A 15730-nucleotide genomic window follows, 5' to 3' on the forward strand; every position below is an offset into this window, starting at 1 on the left:
ATTTTTTCCCCCCCAATTTCAACAAATATTTTTTGAAAATCTACAATTTCTTTGTTCCACTTGCCTGGAGTCCATTTAGATGGATGGTGGAAACTCCGAATTTATCCGCCATGTCTTTCTTTTGTAATTTCAGTTTCTTTTTCATTTTGTTCTATTTTTATCAATTTTATCTCCCAGAGAGGGGATTGGTATACACCTGTCTGCATTCTGTCATCTAGGCCTGCCATTTTATTTCTGCCAGTTGTATTTTTAATCCCCAGGATCCCACTAATTTTGTTTTTTTGCAGTTATTTTTCATAATTGCTCATCCTTACTTTTATATACCTCACCTCTCTCCATTGCCATCCATTAGAAATTTCTTCTCCTGAGAAATGTTTGTTCTGTGTTTCTCATTTTTCTCTGTCGTGCTCTTCCTGGTTTTGCTTAGTCGTCTGGTGGTCAGAGTCCTGGGAGGACCGGTGTGGATGGCAGGCCTCCCCACAGTGCTGTGCGTCCCTTTCCCCAGCAGGCTTCCCTGGACGTGGACAGGAAGGACTGAGGGCTGGCACTGGAACGGCAGTGAGACCTCCTAACGTGCAAATGTCCCTGTAGTGTGAGAGGGCGGTGACCATGGTGCAGGATAGGAACCATGGGTGCCAGAGCTGGGCCAACTGTATAGTGCTCCGTTTCTGCATGGAACTGCCTTTCCTCCTCCACCCTGGCACAATGCGTGTCGTGTTCTCTTCCTCTCTCAACCGCCTGGCAGGCTCCTGCCTGTCATGGGTTTGTGATGCTTGAGTTGCCCCCTGCTCCCCACCACTGCCCCAAGTCACCCTGTGCCCTTGTTTCTACGATGCTCTGGTTCCTAACCAGCCTAAGCACTCCTTGAAGGCAAAGTCCCCAGATTAGGGAAGCTCAGTAAACGTTCCACAGTTGAACGATGTTTGGTGCGGATGTGAAGTCTTAAGATTTATTGAGTCCAGTGTATCCTGTATTTATAGCTTCAGGGAGAGGCTGTGAGGGCCCTCTGTGCTCATGACCTTGTGTTCTACTGCAGACGCCGGTTAATACATTGCAGTTCCTTTTCCGCTCTTTTCAGGAAATGAGACCACAAACAAGTCTGTGTGTGGTCATGGTGGTTTAGTGGAAATTAACCAGGACCACCAGGTGATACCCACAGGCCCAACACACCGGTATGGAGACTGAACTTTACTAGTGTAAACTGTAGTAGACACAACCGATAGATGCCAAAATCAGTGAGTGACAGTTGGGGAGGAGAAGGATTGGCATAATCTCAAAGTGTATCCCAAAGATACTTGTAATGTACTGTCTGGCAGGTGCCATCTTAATGGAGTGAATCCAAGTCCATTATCATGAACCCCATGAAGTGGTGGTGCGCTGAGGTTACATCATTTCTGTGGTTCTCTTGCCCAAAGTACATAACTTCAGTCCAATCACGTGAAACCACCAGAGAAACCCAGTTGATTGATAAGTACTTTTCAAAGGTGTCAAGGTCATGAAAGACTGCTAAACACTGAGGAACTGCGACAGACTACAGAGGACTGTGGAGAAATAACTAAGTACAATATGGGATCCTGAATGGGATTTCGGGACAGAACAAAAAAAGGGCATAGTGGAAAAACTGGTGAAATTTGAATAAAATCTTTAGTTAATGGGATTGTACCAATGTTAATTTCCTGGTTCTGGTAATGATGATTGTACCGTATGTAGAATTGGAGGAGGCTGGGTCATGGATACATGGAAACTCCCTGTACTGTTTTTGCAACTTCTCTAAGTATAAAGTAACGAAGATGAAAGTAAAAAACCAAAAACCTCAGGTGAAGTCAGTTACTGGAAGCTAGCATAGGAGCCATCCGCATGAAATCTAATGCTTACCCAACTTGCTGTGTCGAAGTGCAGCAAAACCACCACCATGCTTACAGATTTCCATATTCCAAAGAACTTCTATACTCTGCTGTCTCAAGGAAGGAAGGGATCTTTAGCTCTGTTATTTCAGGACAACTTGATAACACAAAATAAAAGTCTGTCGCCTGTTTTCCAATGCATACCTCCTTATAACTGTAGACACCCAGTGAGCCCTTCATCCTGAGCTCCAAAATCAGGTGCTCCAGAAATACTTGCTCTGTTGTATCAGTTCCTTTCCTCAGCTTTCTGGTGGAGCCACTCCTCTGTACAGAGTGGCCATTCATCTGAACTTTAGGGCAGAGAGAGATCTCTAAGTGCATTGGAGTCAATTTAGAAGCATTTGATGGTAGAGAAGCATCAGCAGAAGCAACATCTGTACCTGGTAGACAGCATGTGTGTGGGCTGTGCTGTTTTTTTGAGACACACTGCGTTGTCTCTGACCTGCTGAGCAGTGGTGACTTCTCCCTTGACTGCATTTGTTGCTGTCTCTGAGGGACATTATTCCAGATCCTTCAAAAGCATTTTTATGTAGGAAGATGCCTTGCAACAATATCCCTGGTAAGGAGGGACAAAGGATGTTTTAAATACAAAAAAGTGTAGTTATAGACAGGTGTTTCATTGTTAATTTCTCTCATTTGAATGCTATGTTTTTCCTGAGTTGGCATTTGAATTAGTGTTAACGTGAAAGTAAAGAATTACACTAGTATGCACCCTTTAACTTTAAAGTTTTTTTTAACACTCATTGGCCATTTGCAAACCAAATACATATTTTTATACTTTAAAAAAATCTTCCCATCATAAAAGTTATATATATATTCGTCATAAAAAAATTAGTAACTATAGAAAATTAGAAAATAAATCTTACAGGATTGGTAGTGATTTTATTTGTCTCATCTTTTTAATACATTCCTATTCATGTTTTCAGTAAGGTAGAATCATTAAATACAGTTTATATATTTTTTCATCGTTCTGTAATTGGCTGTGCCATCATTTATTTAAAGTTTTCCACCTATTGCAAATTTCAGTTTTCCAGTTTTTTAATTTTTTTTTTTTTTTTTTTTTTTGAGAGAGAGAGAGGGCATGAGTGAGGGAGAAGGTCAGAAGGAGAAAGAGAAAGAAAGAGAGAATCTAAAGCAGCCTCCACACCCAGCACAAAGCCCCCACATGGGGCTCCAGCTCACAAACCATGAGATCATGACCTGAGCCAAAATCAAGAGTCAGACACTTAACCGAGCAGCCCAGGTGCCCCTAGTTTTTCATTATACATACTGTTTACATCAGATGTTCCTAAGTGTCTCTCCCGCCCACCCCCACCCCCACCATTGACCTATTTGGCAGTTTGGCTTACTCAAATTAGAATAATGTTTTTAGGGGCAGCTCAGCGGGTTAACATGTAACTTTGGCTCAGGTCATGATCTCATGGCTTGTGAGTTTGAGTCCTGTGTCCAGCCTTGTGCTTGACAGCTCAGAGCCTGGAGCCTGCTTGGGATTCTGTTTCTCCCTTGCTCTCTGCCCCTCCCCCACTCACACTCTCTCTCTGTCTCTCTCTCAAAAATATAAATAAACATTAAAAAAATTTTTTTAAAGACTGTTTTTAAATACATAAGATAAAAATACAAAGTGTTTAAATACAAAATGTTTATTTAAAATTTAAATGTTAAAAATGGTAAAATACAATAGTGTTTAAAATTTTGTAACATCGCAATAAATGTGTTTCTTATGCATTATTAAAAAGATCTAGTATCGGGTCTGATAATTTTCAAAGTAGTGATGAGCATAACTGATATTTTGATACGCCTGCAACAACTATAATGTGATATGAAAATATCAGGGGTTTTTTTGATGTCAAAGTCACATGTACAGCTAATATTACTGTAGTATGTTGCCTGCATTTATAATGGACAGAAATGCTACATTTCATTTAACAGCTGGTGAAAATAAAAATTTTTTTTTCATTTAAGTTCATGGGCCCCCTGATTTCTATCTATAGATAAGATTAGAAACCTCTGGCCAAATATAAATGATCTTGTTATGTAACTTCCCCCCCACATACCCAGTTATTTCCATAAGGTAGACATCTGTAAATCAAATGCTGTGGCCTTTGCGGGGACCTTGGTTTTTATTGCCAAATTGCTCTTAAGAAAGCTGAGCTCAGAGGGGCACCCGGGTGGCTCAGTCGGTTAAGCGTACGACTTCAGCTCAGACATGATCTCACAGTTCATGAGTTCAAGCCCTGCGTCGGACTCTGTGCTGACAGCTCAGAGCCTGGAGCCTGCTTCACATTCTGTGTCTCCCTCTCTCTCTCTGCCTCTCCCCCGCTCATACTCTGCCTCTCTCTGTCTCTCTCTCAAAAATAAATAGAACATTTTAAAAAATTTAAAAAGAGGGGCGCCTGGGTGGCTCAGTCGGTTGAGCATCCGACTTTGGCTCAGGTCACGATCTCGTGGTCCGTGAGTTCAAGCTCCGCGTTGGGCTCTGGGCTGATGGCTCAGAGCCTGGAGCCTGCTTCCGATTCTGTGTCTCCCTCTCTCTCTGCCCCTCCCCCGTTCATGCTCTGTCTGTCTCTGTCTCAAAAATAAATAAAACGTTAAAAATTTTTAAAAGAAAGCTTAGATCAGAAAGGTCTGACTAGTATGTTTAAGCTTGTATAGTTGAACATTTTCTTGCCTACTTGGAATATTTATAGCATATATTTTTTAATATTTACTACAGGCCCAAAACATTTTAATTTCATCACTAATGAGATTGAATTTTCAAAAATATAATTACTGGCTGTTTTTCAGAGATAGTGACCAATAACCACCCCCCCCCCATTTTGATTGTTACTCTTTATTTTCCTCTTGTTTCAAATAGAGTTTTCTTTGAGCTTTTTTCCCCTTTAATCATTTTGCTGCAGTTTATTAATGTCAACATAACTTTGTATTAAAGTCTACCTTTTATTGGCAAGTTAGGGGGCTAGTATGGGCTGCTTAGTGTCACATGCTCTTTTGAGAGCATTTGTGCTTAATTTTGGCAAGTTTGTCAAGTAGACCACCCTACTTTTTAAGAGCTACCTGTGAAAAAAAGAATTGGAACTTCAGAGCACTGTGTACTTTGTAAATGTGCACAATTACTCTTATGCAACAATAATTATAAGCTCAGTGGAGTGCTTTGGGACAGAATTCTGGCATGTGGCCAGTCCTGTGTAAATGTCCACATCCATTACTATGACCTGCTTTTGATTATGATGCAAAGTCCTGGGCTATTTAGTTCTCATGGAACCTCCGCCCTTTATAATTAGGATGAGCCCTTTGGGGACCAGAGACTGAGAATCTCTGAGTGGTGCGCTTCTCGGAAAGAGCCATTCTTCAAAAAGTTGGCCTCTTGTTACCGCTACTTTGCCAAACCTATGTCTCTCATTTTAAAAGCCGAATATGCTGCTGTTGTTTTTCTTCTTCTTTTTTTAAAATTCTCCTAACTTTAGGTCTGTCTTTTCTAACCTAGTTATGAGTCTTATTAAGATGGATAAGTTGCACGAAAACAAAACATCTGAACAACTTAAACTCAAGAGGCAGAGATGAGCCGCTCTGCAGAAGCATGTGGTCCAGTGAGCAGGCTTCCTAGTTGCACCCAGATCCTCCAGTAGAAGTGTCAAGGGTCAAAGTTCAGGTCGACTGCACTAACAGTGGCACACTTGCAGCCCACCCAGTAGACTGTTTCAGCAAACAGTGGCTTAAAATACTGAACATCGTGAAATAGTTTCAGTTGTCAATGGTTCCATTCTCTGACCTGCTGACATGTAGGGAGGCCCAGGTCTGTCAGCTCAGCACAACTACCTTCAGTGCCTCCTGCTGCAGGGCCTTGAGGTGGCTTTTCTAGAGAAAATGGGAGGATTTTCGCTTTTCCTTCTGCGTAGTCAATTAGGGTGACTAAGGTTAGAATATGAACATTTTTGTGACTTCAGTGTGTATTGCTAAGATGCTTTCTAAAATGGCTGGAATCAATTCACAGGGCCACCAGCAGAGTATGAGCGTGGCAGCTCAGCTCAGCCAAGCACCAGTTTTCACTTCAGAGATGTCGTTGCTAGTTTGTTAGGTGGGAGATAGCAGCTAAGTTTCGTTTGCTTCCCGTGTCTTCAATTCGCGTTTATCACATCTAATTTCCCTATTTAAATTTCTAAGTTGACAACTTTAAGGAAATATTTTAAGTTTACAAATTATTTCTAGAAAACAAAAATGTATTTTTGTTCATAATTCTGCACAGTGCAGATTATGCTGATCTCCCTAGGGAAATGCACAACTGAAATTGTAATACAAAGTCTGCAAGTATGAAAACCACACGAACAATCCAGAAAGTGCTGGTTGAAACCCTGTAACTCTTCTGATTGTATTTTCCTTTCCTCCTTTACAGTTAAAATACCGGGCTCCCCCCCCCCCCCATACACTTGTTTTGCACGCAGCTCATGACCAGGTGATGTGACTATACTTGATCTAATTACTGGAGCTTTGAATTGTTTTCTATTTCCCCTTTCTAAGATTGTGATTTTTTTTATTTATTATTGTGAATGTATCAACGAGAAATACAGTTATTTATGCGGAATATTCTAGTGATAGCAGAACTACCTGATTGGCACTTTCTGTATCATCCTTGTTAAAACTCAGGAACCAGAACTAAGAACTTCCGACTAAATATTTGTTTAGGTGTTAAATATGGAAAATGAAGGCGGGGGAAGTCAACCATCTATGAGTAAAATGTTAATATCTCTCCCTTTAAACACAGTGAAGCCTTGCTTATGGCACATCAAGGAATAAAGCTTTTGTTTTTATATAAACCCTGTTTATTTTTTAAAAATCTGATTTCATATATTTTCAGAGATTGCTGATTAAGATGCTTTTAAGTAATCTAAATCTTTTCTATTCTGGGAATATGAAACCAATCCAAAACCCAGGTGTTTTTAGTTTTTTGGGTTTTTGGGGGGGTTTTTTTTGCACACAATGCAGAAATTGCTCCTCTGGCCACTTAAGCAATTTGAGCTCAATAAAACTTTATGTATGATCTGGCTAGTTCATCCCTTAAGGCATCAAATTGTATTGGACTTTTTAAAATTCATACTATAGTATCAGGAACTTTGGGGAAAATAAGGTTAATATCAAATGGCTAAAAAAATGAGCTTTGGAATCAGTATAAGATCATATATTTGAATTCTGGCACTGCTTGCTGTTTGCTAGTTGTGGCTGGACACTGACTTATTCTCTCCAAATCCTAGCTGCCACATCTGTAGAAAAGAAGGAAATATCTGTATTTTCATGGTGGACACGAATATTAGGTAGAATGCTTGGCAGAGCACCTCAGTGCATGACACGATATCATTGTAACAGAATGTGTGCGGTATTGGGTTTGGCACTCCAGTATGCTGGCACCAAAATGTCACTGCCTTGGGTGGTATAATGCCTGTATGTCAACTCATCTGTCAATAGGTTTATCTACCCTACTTGATTGTCCAGTTCCTCTCCCCTTCCCCTCTCCTCCCTCAGACGTCATCGTCCTGAGTTCTCCCATCACACGCTTCCAGGCCTTTCTGTAACACTCATCCGCAACTCCCCCGCTCTTGTTCTCTCTCTTTCCCCTTCCATCCTCACAAAGCACAAAGCTGATTTGTGGATCTGGCTGGAAGAGCCCTGTGGAACTGATGAATAAGTCTGCCAGCTAAGGGTGTAGGTAGAGGGCTGCTAGGAAAAAATAATGGCACAGCCAGGGGCAGGTACCGAAGGTGCTACCCAAAGCCTGAGGTGTTAAGACGAAGGTACTGAGCTTGAAGGACAGGCAGAACCAAGACTGGCCAGAAGGACCAGATAGGATGCCTCTAAAAAGGCTGGTATTTTGGTTTATTAATGTTTTTTATTTATTTTTGAGACAGAGACAGAGCATGAGCAGGGAAGGGGGAGAGAGAGAGGGAGACACAGAATCGGAAGCAGGCTCCAGGCTCTGAGCCATCAGCACAGAGCCTGATGCGGGGCTTGAACTCACAAAACGTGAGATCATGACCTGAACTGGAGTCGGATGCTCAACCAACTGAGCCACCCAGGCGCCCCTGGTATTTTGGTTTAAAGAAAAAAAATCAGAGTCATTTGTCTTAAGATGAAAGTTTAAGGACTCAGAAATTCAATTTAAGGTGACATACTCAACCAAAGTCCACTGCCAGAGAGTACACAGTACATTTGGATTTTGAACTGAATAAAGGTATGTTCGTGTAGAAAGGGTGTTTTTCTATACCTCTGTAATCCCTGGGAGCAGAGAAAACAGACAGTGTGCACAAAAAACAAGGCTCTTATTCTGAGAGTAAGTCTTACTCAAGTGGAAACACATTTTGGACAAGCAGAATCTGACCATGATAGCAGTGAACTTAACTCAGGGAACTAGACCAGAATTCCCATCTATCCCATGAAACTGAAATGGAGGAACAAATGGAAACACTTGCTTGGAGCTCTTTTTCAAGGAAAAAGGAAAAAAAGTTTCTGCACCGACACACACGAAAGTTTACAGAGTCTGCCTAGAGTTATCAAACCAGAGATGGGTTTGTTTGAAGATAGAGTCTGAATGAAATATTAGAAATCACTTATACTTATCTCCGGAACATTTCCCAACTCATAAATGTACTTATTTAACAGCTGTGAAAAATTGCAGAAAAATATGATCAGAATTTAATGATGACACATAAAACTTTACATGACCTTTAATTTCTTTTCTGCTTTTTAAACATTGAGTTTTATGCAGGGTTTAGTTTCTTTTTTATGTTTTTTAAATGTCTATTTATTTTGAGAGAGAGAGAGAGAGTGAGCAAGGGAGGGGCAGAGAGAGAGAGGGAGAGAGAGAATCCCAGCGCAGAGCCTGATGCGGGGCTTGAACTCATGAACCATGAGCTGAAACCAAGAGTTGGACGCTTAACCAACTGAGCCACTCAGGCACCTCCTCTGAAGCTTTTTCAGTGTGTTGAGCTCTTTGCTCCTTCAGTAGACGGCCCCAGACTGCTGTCTTGTTTTCCTTTAAGTTCTTGTCTGCTCTTTCATGCGGTTTCTGTCTCCTGCCTTTCCGTTTTCTTCCTTGTTGTCAGTTGTTGTATCACATTGCCGTCCGTATGCAAGTCCGTAACAGCCCTACACTCTGGACTTTGTCAACCTCTGGAATGATCACACCTCTGAGACAAAGCAGTGAGCTTGAAGACCAGACAACCAAGCTTATTGAAATTGTATGTGACGTAAGAGTAAACAGCCCCTGAGTGTGATTCACACGTGCAGAGCTTTGAGGGTATACAGAAATGTTTGTAGTGAATTTTGTGACCTCCATTGGGTTGCATTTTGGTTATCCGTGTGTGAGCGGTTCATTGCCCGTATTCCCATTGTGTTTTCTTATTTTGAATTTCCAGGGAGTATGATGACGTTCTTGGAGAGCCCTCACTATATGATTGTATCTTTTATGATCACTCTTTAGTACTTGCAGAGTACCTTCATATAGATTACCCAGATTTTAAAACTATATGATTAGATATGTTATGCTATTATTTCTTCTTATTCTCATGGTTTTTCAAATACTTTTATATTTCGCATGGGAATGACACATATTTTCAAATGCATGCATTTTGTATGAGGAAAATTGACCGTGTCATGTCTGAGTCATTTAATGCCTGTGTCACATGTAAATGAAATAGGACCATGTAAAGTGCTGTGAAGAATAAGTCATCCACTTTAGTTTTTCATATATTTCTGTGTTTTGTGGACTTCCTCATCTGTGAACCATCTCATGTATGGACAAGTTTTATTTTTTTTTAAAGAAGTATATACTTAGTGTACAGTGAATATCATTTAAAGAAGTTTTTTTCTGTAATTTAATTTTGATCCTGGCTTTCCATCTGGTCAAGAGGAAGGTACATTCAACACCAGTCCTTTGGAGTCTTGAGCAGTGCAGCCCATTTGGGGAAGGGCCCTGAATCATCATGTCAGTCACCTGGCCACACTGCCTCTCTCGGAGGGACCTGTTATCCCAGCCCTCACGTGCCCTCCAGGTTCATGGCTCTGTAGGTCGCCTTTAGTGCCCACTGCTTGGGAACCACTGGTAAGGTGCAAGAGCCCCATGCTAGACTTCCGCCTCCTGGGCGTACTTAGAAGCTCTGTCCTTGTAGACCCTACTCTTGCTGGGAGCAGAGTGCGACTCGGTGACTCACAGACCTTTCTCCTCTCTTCAGTTCTGGGAAGTCTTTGTTAATCTGGGGGAAATTCCTCAATCCTCAAACTCTGTTCTCAACAGATTTAGGGTTTTGTTGTTGCTATTGTTTTAACAAAACTAAGGGGCATTGGCACAAACCTTCCCTTAGGCGAGGAAGCCCACATAATGCAGCCCATTTAAATGGTAGAGCATGGGGCGCCTGGGTGGCTCAGTCGGTTGAGCGTCCAACTTCCACTCAGGTCATGATCTCACACTCAAGGGGTTCGAGCCCCGCGTCAGGCTCTGTGCTGACAGCTCGGAGCCTGGATGCTTGCTTCAGATTCTGTGTCTCCCTCTCTTGCTCCCCCGCCCCCCCCCCGGCCTCATACTCTGTCTCTCTCTCTCAAAATAAATAAACATAATAATAAAAATTTTTTAAACAGTAGAATATAGGGACAGAACGCAAATCTCTTTTAAAAACTATAGTTAAATAGTAAGTTGCAGAGGTAGTGAAAAAACAAAAAACTCGTTAGGCCACCTCTATTCAGTGTTATATTCACTGAGACCAAACTTGTGTATCTAAGTCTCTGTTTCTGTAACTCATTGAAGAATACTTGTTATGCATTGACATTTTATCGAGTGATCTTACTATCAAACAGAATATAACATTTTTAAAGTGTTATGTAAATGTTCTAATTTTGTTTCGTCTTATTTTACCTAAGAACACTGGAACTATTTTGGGGCCGATGAGAATCTTGGACCAGTGGCTGTGAGCATTCGGAGGGAAAAGCCAGAAGAGACGAAGGAAAATGGATCTCCCTACAACTACCGAATAATTTTTAGAACCAGTGAGGTAAGTTGCAAACCAGAAAGATCGAGACTTGATTGGAGTGAGGAAAAAATGGAGTGGTCGCAGTAGCAAAGCAATTAAATTTAATAGCACATAGTTACAAATGCCTTTGAATAAACAAAGGCCCCTTTCATTCGTTCTGGTGGTGATGGGGGTGGACATAATGGTTAGATTTGGATCCTTCCTTTCCATGGAGCTCTGGATAGATGCAATAAATGAATGGGAGTTTTGATGCAGAGAAAGATACCTCAGTTACGTGTGGCCCTAGGAAATTGGAGCCCTCAGAATTCCAAAGTGGATATTGCATATCCGGCTCAGGGGGCCGGAAAGCCCTGAGCCAGCTTGAGCCAGGGGCCTTACAGATGAGAGAGGGTCACCCAAAGAGTAAACTCACTCTTACAAAGTGTTGCTTAGGCCAGTTCTTGACCCGAGAAGAGGGAAAGGCTCTTTTCTTCTTCCATTTTGCTGTCTCTTGGGCCTGTTACCTAGGCCTTTTGGAGACAATGCAGACCAGTCAAACCCAGGGCTATCTAACTGCACGTTGAGACGGGCTCTTGGAGCTCCTTAGGAATCTAGGCACACATAATATGTGAGTTTTTATTTTAAAATGAAATTCAGGTCAGAAAAGAAAAGGAAAAATAAAATAGCTAACAGAGCAGGGTTTTTTTTGTTGTTGTTTTAAACTCATGAACAAGTTTGGGACAGTGGTTTGCTTTCTTTGTAAATATATATATATATAGTTGTGCCAGTTATGAATTTATTATTGCCTCCCTGCACCAAATTCACTTTAGGACTGTTGTGAGGCATTAATGCCTAATACTCCCCTGAGGTATCTAGAAAATAATGGGTTTGAAACTAGTTTAAATAGGACAGTTAACCTCATTTCCCCCATTGAATACAAGGCATGTGTCAGGGGTTGGCTTCACTTAGTAATTGTTCCTCAGCTTGAACTCGGGGGAAATTAAAACTAGAATTTTTAAAGGCACAACTTCCATTTCTCATGTGTGGTACGCAGTGGCCAGAGAGGATTGAAGCGCTCTCTTGCCCTAGTGTACTTTCTCTCCACACCAGAGCTAATCGCTAAGCAGGGTGAATGCTTTTGTTGAACGTAGAAAAGCACGGAGAACACGCTGTTCTTGAAGTTGGACGAGGTGGTTGCCCCTCTCTGGCTTCTTGGATCTCTGAGCCTGTTACCTTACTTCAGGTGTTTTTGCCTTCCTGTTCTTACCTGTTTCCCTCCCAAGGCCACCCCCATTTCAGCCCCCACCAGGTTCTTTCTTTTCTGTTTTTTATCCATTTAAATGCCTCTTCTCGCCACTGTCCTACCGTCCTTCATGCCAGAGGTCAAAGTTTGCTAAGTGAGGGATTTCTTTTTTTATTTTTAATTTTTTTTCAAGGTTTATTTATTTTTGGGACAGAGAGAGACAGAGCACGAACGGGGGAGGGGCAGAGAGAGAGGGAGACACAGAACCGGAAACAGGCTCCAGGCTCTGAGCCATCAGCCCAGAGCCCGACGCGGGGCTCGAACTCACGGACCGCGAGATCGTGACCTGGCTGAAGTCGGACGCTTAACCGACTGCGCCACCCGGGCACCCCTGGATTTCTTTCTCCCATCCGGTCACTTCGGTCATTGGTCTCCATGACCATCCCTTCCAGCTTGCCTTGCCACATTCCCTCTCTCCCTGCAGCGTTAACTGCTATCCTGAGTTCATGTGATCCCTCTGCCATGATCGGTGGCCCTGTCCTTTCATCCCTCACTCCCTGGGCCCAAAGTGTTCAACCTGCACCTCCCCCTCCTTCCCTGGACTTGTAGCCGCTAGTCCTTCCCTTTTCCGCTAGCCCGTCTGGCGAGCCCTGCAGTCCACTGACTTAGCCTGTGATTGGCACATCCACGTCAACTGTTACTTGTACTTCAAAACACCATCACCGCTTGCTTTTATGTTCAAATTAATGTTTAGCTGACAACTCTATTATTGAGGGGGTTCAGGCTGGAAACCTTAAAGTCACACTGGACTCCCCTCCCTGCCTCCTGCCCCCACCCTGGCTGTCAGCAAAACTGGTTGACTTTGTTTTCAAGATATGCCCAGATGTCAACCCCTTCTTCCATCCCATCACCTCGGTCTGGGCCAGGCCACCACCATTTTTCACTGAGAACCTTTCTTCCTGCCTCTGCCCTTAATCCCTGCATCCTTTCAGCCCAGGAGGGATCCTTCCGAAGTGCAAACCGGATCTGTCGTTCCTCAGTTCAGAATCCTTTAGCGGCTTCCCATCTCGTGAGAAAAAACCAGTCAGTGTCCTTTGCTAATTTAGGAGAGCATCCGTTCCCTTGGTCTTTCCAGCCACGCTGGCTTCCTTCCCCTCTGGGCCACTGTGACACCTCTGCCTCGGGGCTCGGCTGCTCCCTATTCCTCTGTCCTGCCGTGTTCTTCCCCTGGCATCCTCCTGACTGGAGCTTTCTCATTTCCTTCTGACCTTGACTCCTAAACCACAGGGGCCTTCCCTGGCCACTGGATCTAAAATTTCTGCTCCCACGTATCCCATTTCACATCTGATGTGAGGCTTTCTTTTTTCACGAACATTTAATACTACCTCACCCACTGTACTTGTTATTTTGTTTGTTTTCGGTCTCCCCCACTAGAATTTAAGCCCCGTGGGGATGGGGACTGTCGTCTGAGTTGTTCACGTGACATGGCTAATGCCTAGAATTGTACAGCCGTGTTCTCCCTTCCCCTCTGTCTCCTTCCTTCATTCTCTTTCCTTCCTCCCTCTCATGTGTATTTAATGGAGTGCCCGTAGCTTTCGTGGAACTTTTTCCTTTCCGGTGAAAGTAATCCTTAAATGTGGTTTAATGGTACTATCTTAATGAGGCTTTTCATACAAAGAAACTAACAGAAGTCCTCTGATAGAACCCTCTCTCGAGGTCCGTCCCCACCTGACAGGCATGTTGCTCCTTCCTCTTTTTTATTTCAATAGAAATCATCAGCGCACAACACAAACAGAAAAACGTAAACGTGTTTGTAAAGCTGACAGTTTCTGAAGAAAACCTTGTGACACATGAGTTTTTTTAAGCAAGGTACACAGGGACTCCTAAGGCCTCTCGCCTTGTTTCTGGAAATCATTAACAGAAATATCAGTAATGCTAGTGATCCAGTTATAAAAAATGAGTCATGCTTTTTCTCCTCTGCTTTGGCTTCCTGGAGGTGAGCTGCAGTCTTCCCTGTGCTGCAGGATTAGCATTCCCGGGCTTGGTTTCTCAGCTGAAAATACTTGGAGCCTCTGTAGCTTCCGGGCTCCAGGCACGTTACCTCAGGGACAGAGGAGCACGGTACCTGGGTCTTTCGGCGGTTTCCCATAACTCAAAACACAATCAAGCAAACAAATCCGAGAAACCATTTCTGTCAGATTAGGTATTAAGTCACAGGAAAATGATGTGTTTTCACACAACTGTTACTTGAAACCCAATTATTTATAAATGAAAGAGGAGATACTGATCACGTGAATAGGACCTTGTTCTTGGATTGAGAGCAAGATGTTGGTCAAGTTTGCTTTTCCTGCCCTCCTCCCTCTTGTGCATCATCTGGCAGATGTTAGAGGTTTTGCTTCCCTGGTGGTTTTTCCTTTGGCCTCCATTTTGCTGCTGGACGCGTATCATGCCCTCTTTGCCTGATTCCCGGACGCTTGCAGCTTCCTGCTCACCGTATTGTCTGCCTGCGGCTTCTTCCTCTGGCTTCTTCCTCTTGCGGTTCCTCTTGAGGGACGCATCACCCTCGGCACTCAGACAGGGTCTGAGGTTGCCCCTGGGAGCCTGATGGGTGCACACGCCCGCTCTGGGCTCTCCCCACCCTGCCCCTGCCCTTGCACTGTCGTCAACTCTGTCTGCGCCATGTGGCTCCTTCACGCCCACGCCCCGTGCTCCTCTCATCTCCGTGCCTTTGCTCTCTGACGTTTTCCAGAATCCTCCCCAGGTTTCATGGTGCCTTTTCAGTGCCACCTCTTCCTCGAGGGCCTTTTCTTGTGCTCTGAGCCATGGTGCTCCGTTTTCTGCCTTTGGACTCTCTTGGGCCCCGAACTTGTTACCCTTTCCCAGTAAATACAGCCTTCCGAATTCGCGGTTGTGTGTCTCTTCCCTCGCACGTGCCATACCTGCCTGTCGACACGCCCTCCTCTGTTAGCTCCTGTCACTCCCGTGTAACCTACAGGCTTCATGGAAAGGGGTTCAGTGCAGCGGGGCTTTTTTCTTAGGTCACATACAGTGTTTACGTTACGTTAACAACTTAGCCACGCGACACCTTTTGGGAATGGCGACCGCTTTGGGCTTCTTGTTTACTCCAACAAATTGTCGTTACACGGGGAAATTTCTTTGCTTCTGTTTATTTCATAATAATGGAAAGTGTTTCTAGAAATAAGGGGAAATCTAAAGTAATTTGCAGTGCTGTAGACTCTGCTGCTGTACTAACCACATTCGTTGTCTTCTTGTAGCATTTGGGGATATAAGTAGTTTATGCTTGTCCATGATATGTTATGAAATTTAAAACTTGACCCTTATCTTTTGTAAATCAAAAAGGTATAACATGTAAATCCTGAGCATTCTTCAGATGTTTCTCTGGGATATCTTCTTAATTTCCTGGTTAGTGACATTTTATAAGCCATATAAAGGTCTAGATCTTACTGAGTTCTTGAAGGAAATACTTTATTTGGCTTTAAAGTAGATATCCTTGGAAGGCTTGACTCTGAGTTCCTTTGGGCTTGTCTGGGTCTTCTTGAAAGTGTTGGCCTTGGGGCACCTGGGTGGTTCAG

At 43.1% G+C, this 15730-nt stretch overlaps 1 protein-coding gene across 19 annotated transcripts in view; it reads left to right on the plus strand.

Moving 5' to 3' along the window:
* SIPA1L1 (signal induced proliferation associated 1 like 1) overlaps positions 1-15730 on the plus strand; it is a 482475-nt gene that overhangs the window by 359782 nt on the left and 106963 nt on the right. For all 19 annotated transcript variants that reach the window (XM_045451411.1, XM_045451407.1, XM_045451426.1 and 16 more), the window contains one exon: positions 10806-10936. In XM_045451411.1, coding sequence (XP_045307367.1) covers positions 10806-10936 — 131 coding nt within the window. The remainder of the gene's footprint in view (positions 1-10805; positions 10937-15730) is intronic.

Source organism: Leopardus geoffroyi, chromosome B3 (genome assembly GCF_018350155.1).
Source record: "Leopardus geoffroyi isolate Oge1 chromosome B3, O.geoffroyi_Oge1_pat1.0, whole genome shotgun sequence".
NCBI lineage: Eukaryota > Metazoa > Chordata > Mammalia > Carnivora > Felidae > Leopardus > Leopardus geoffroyi.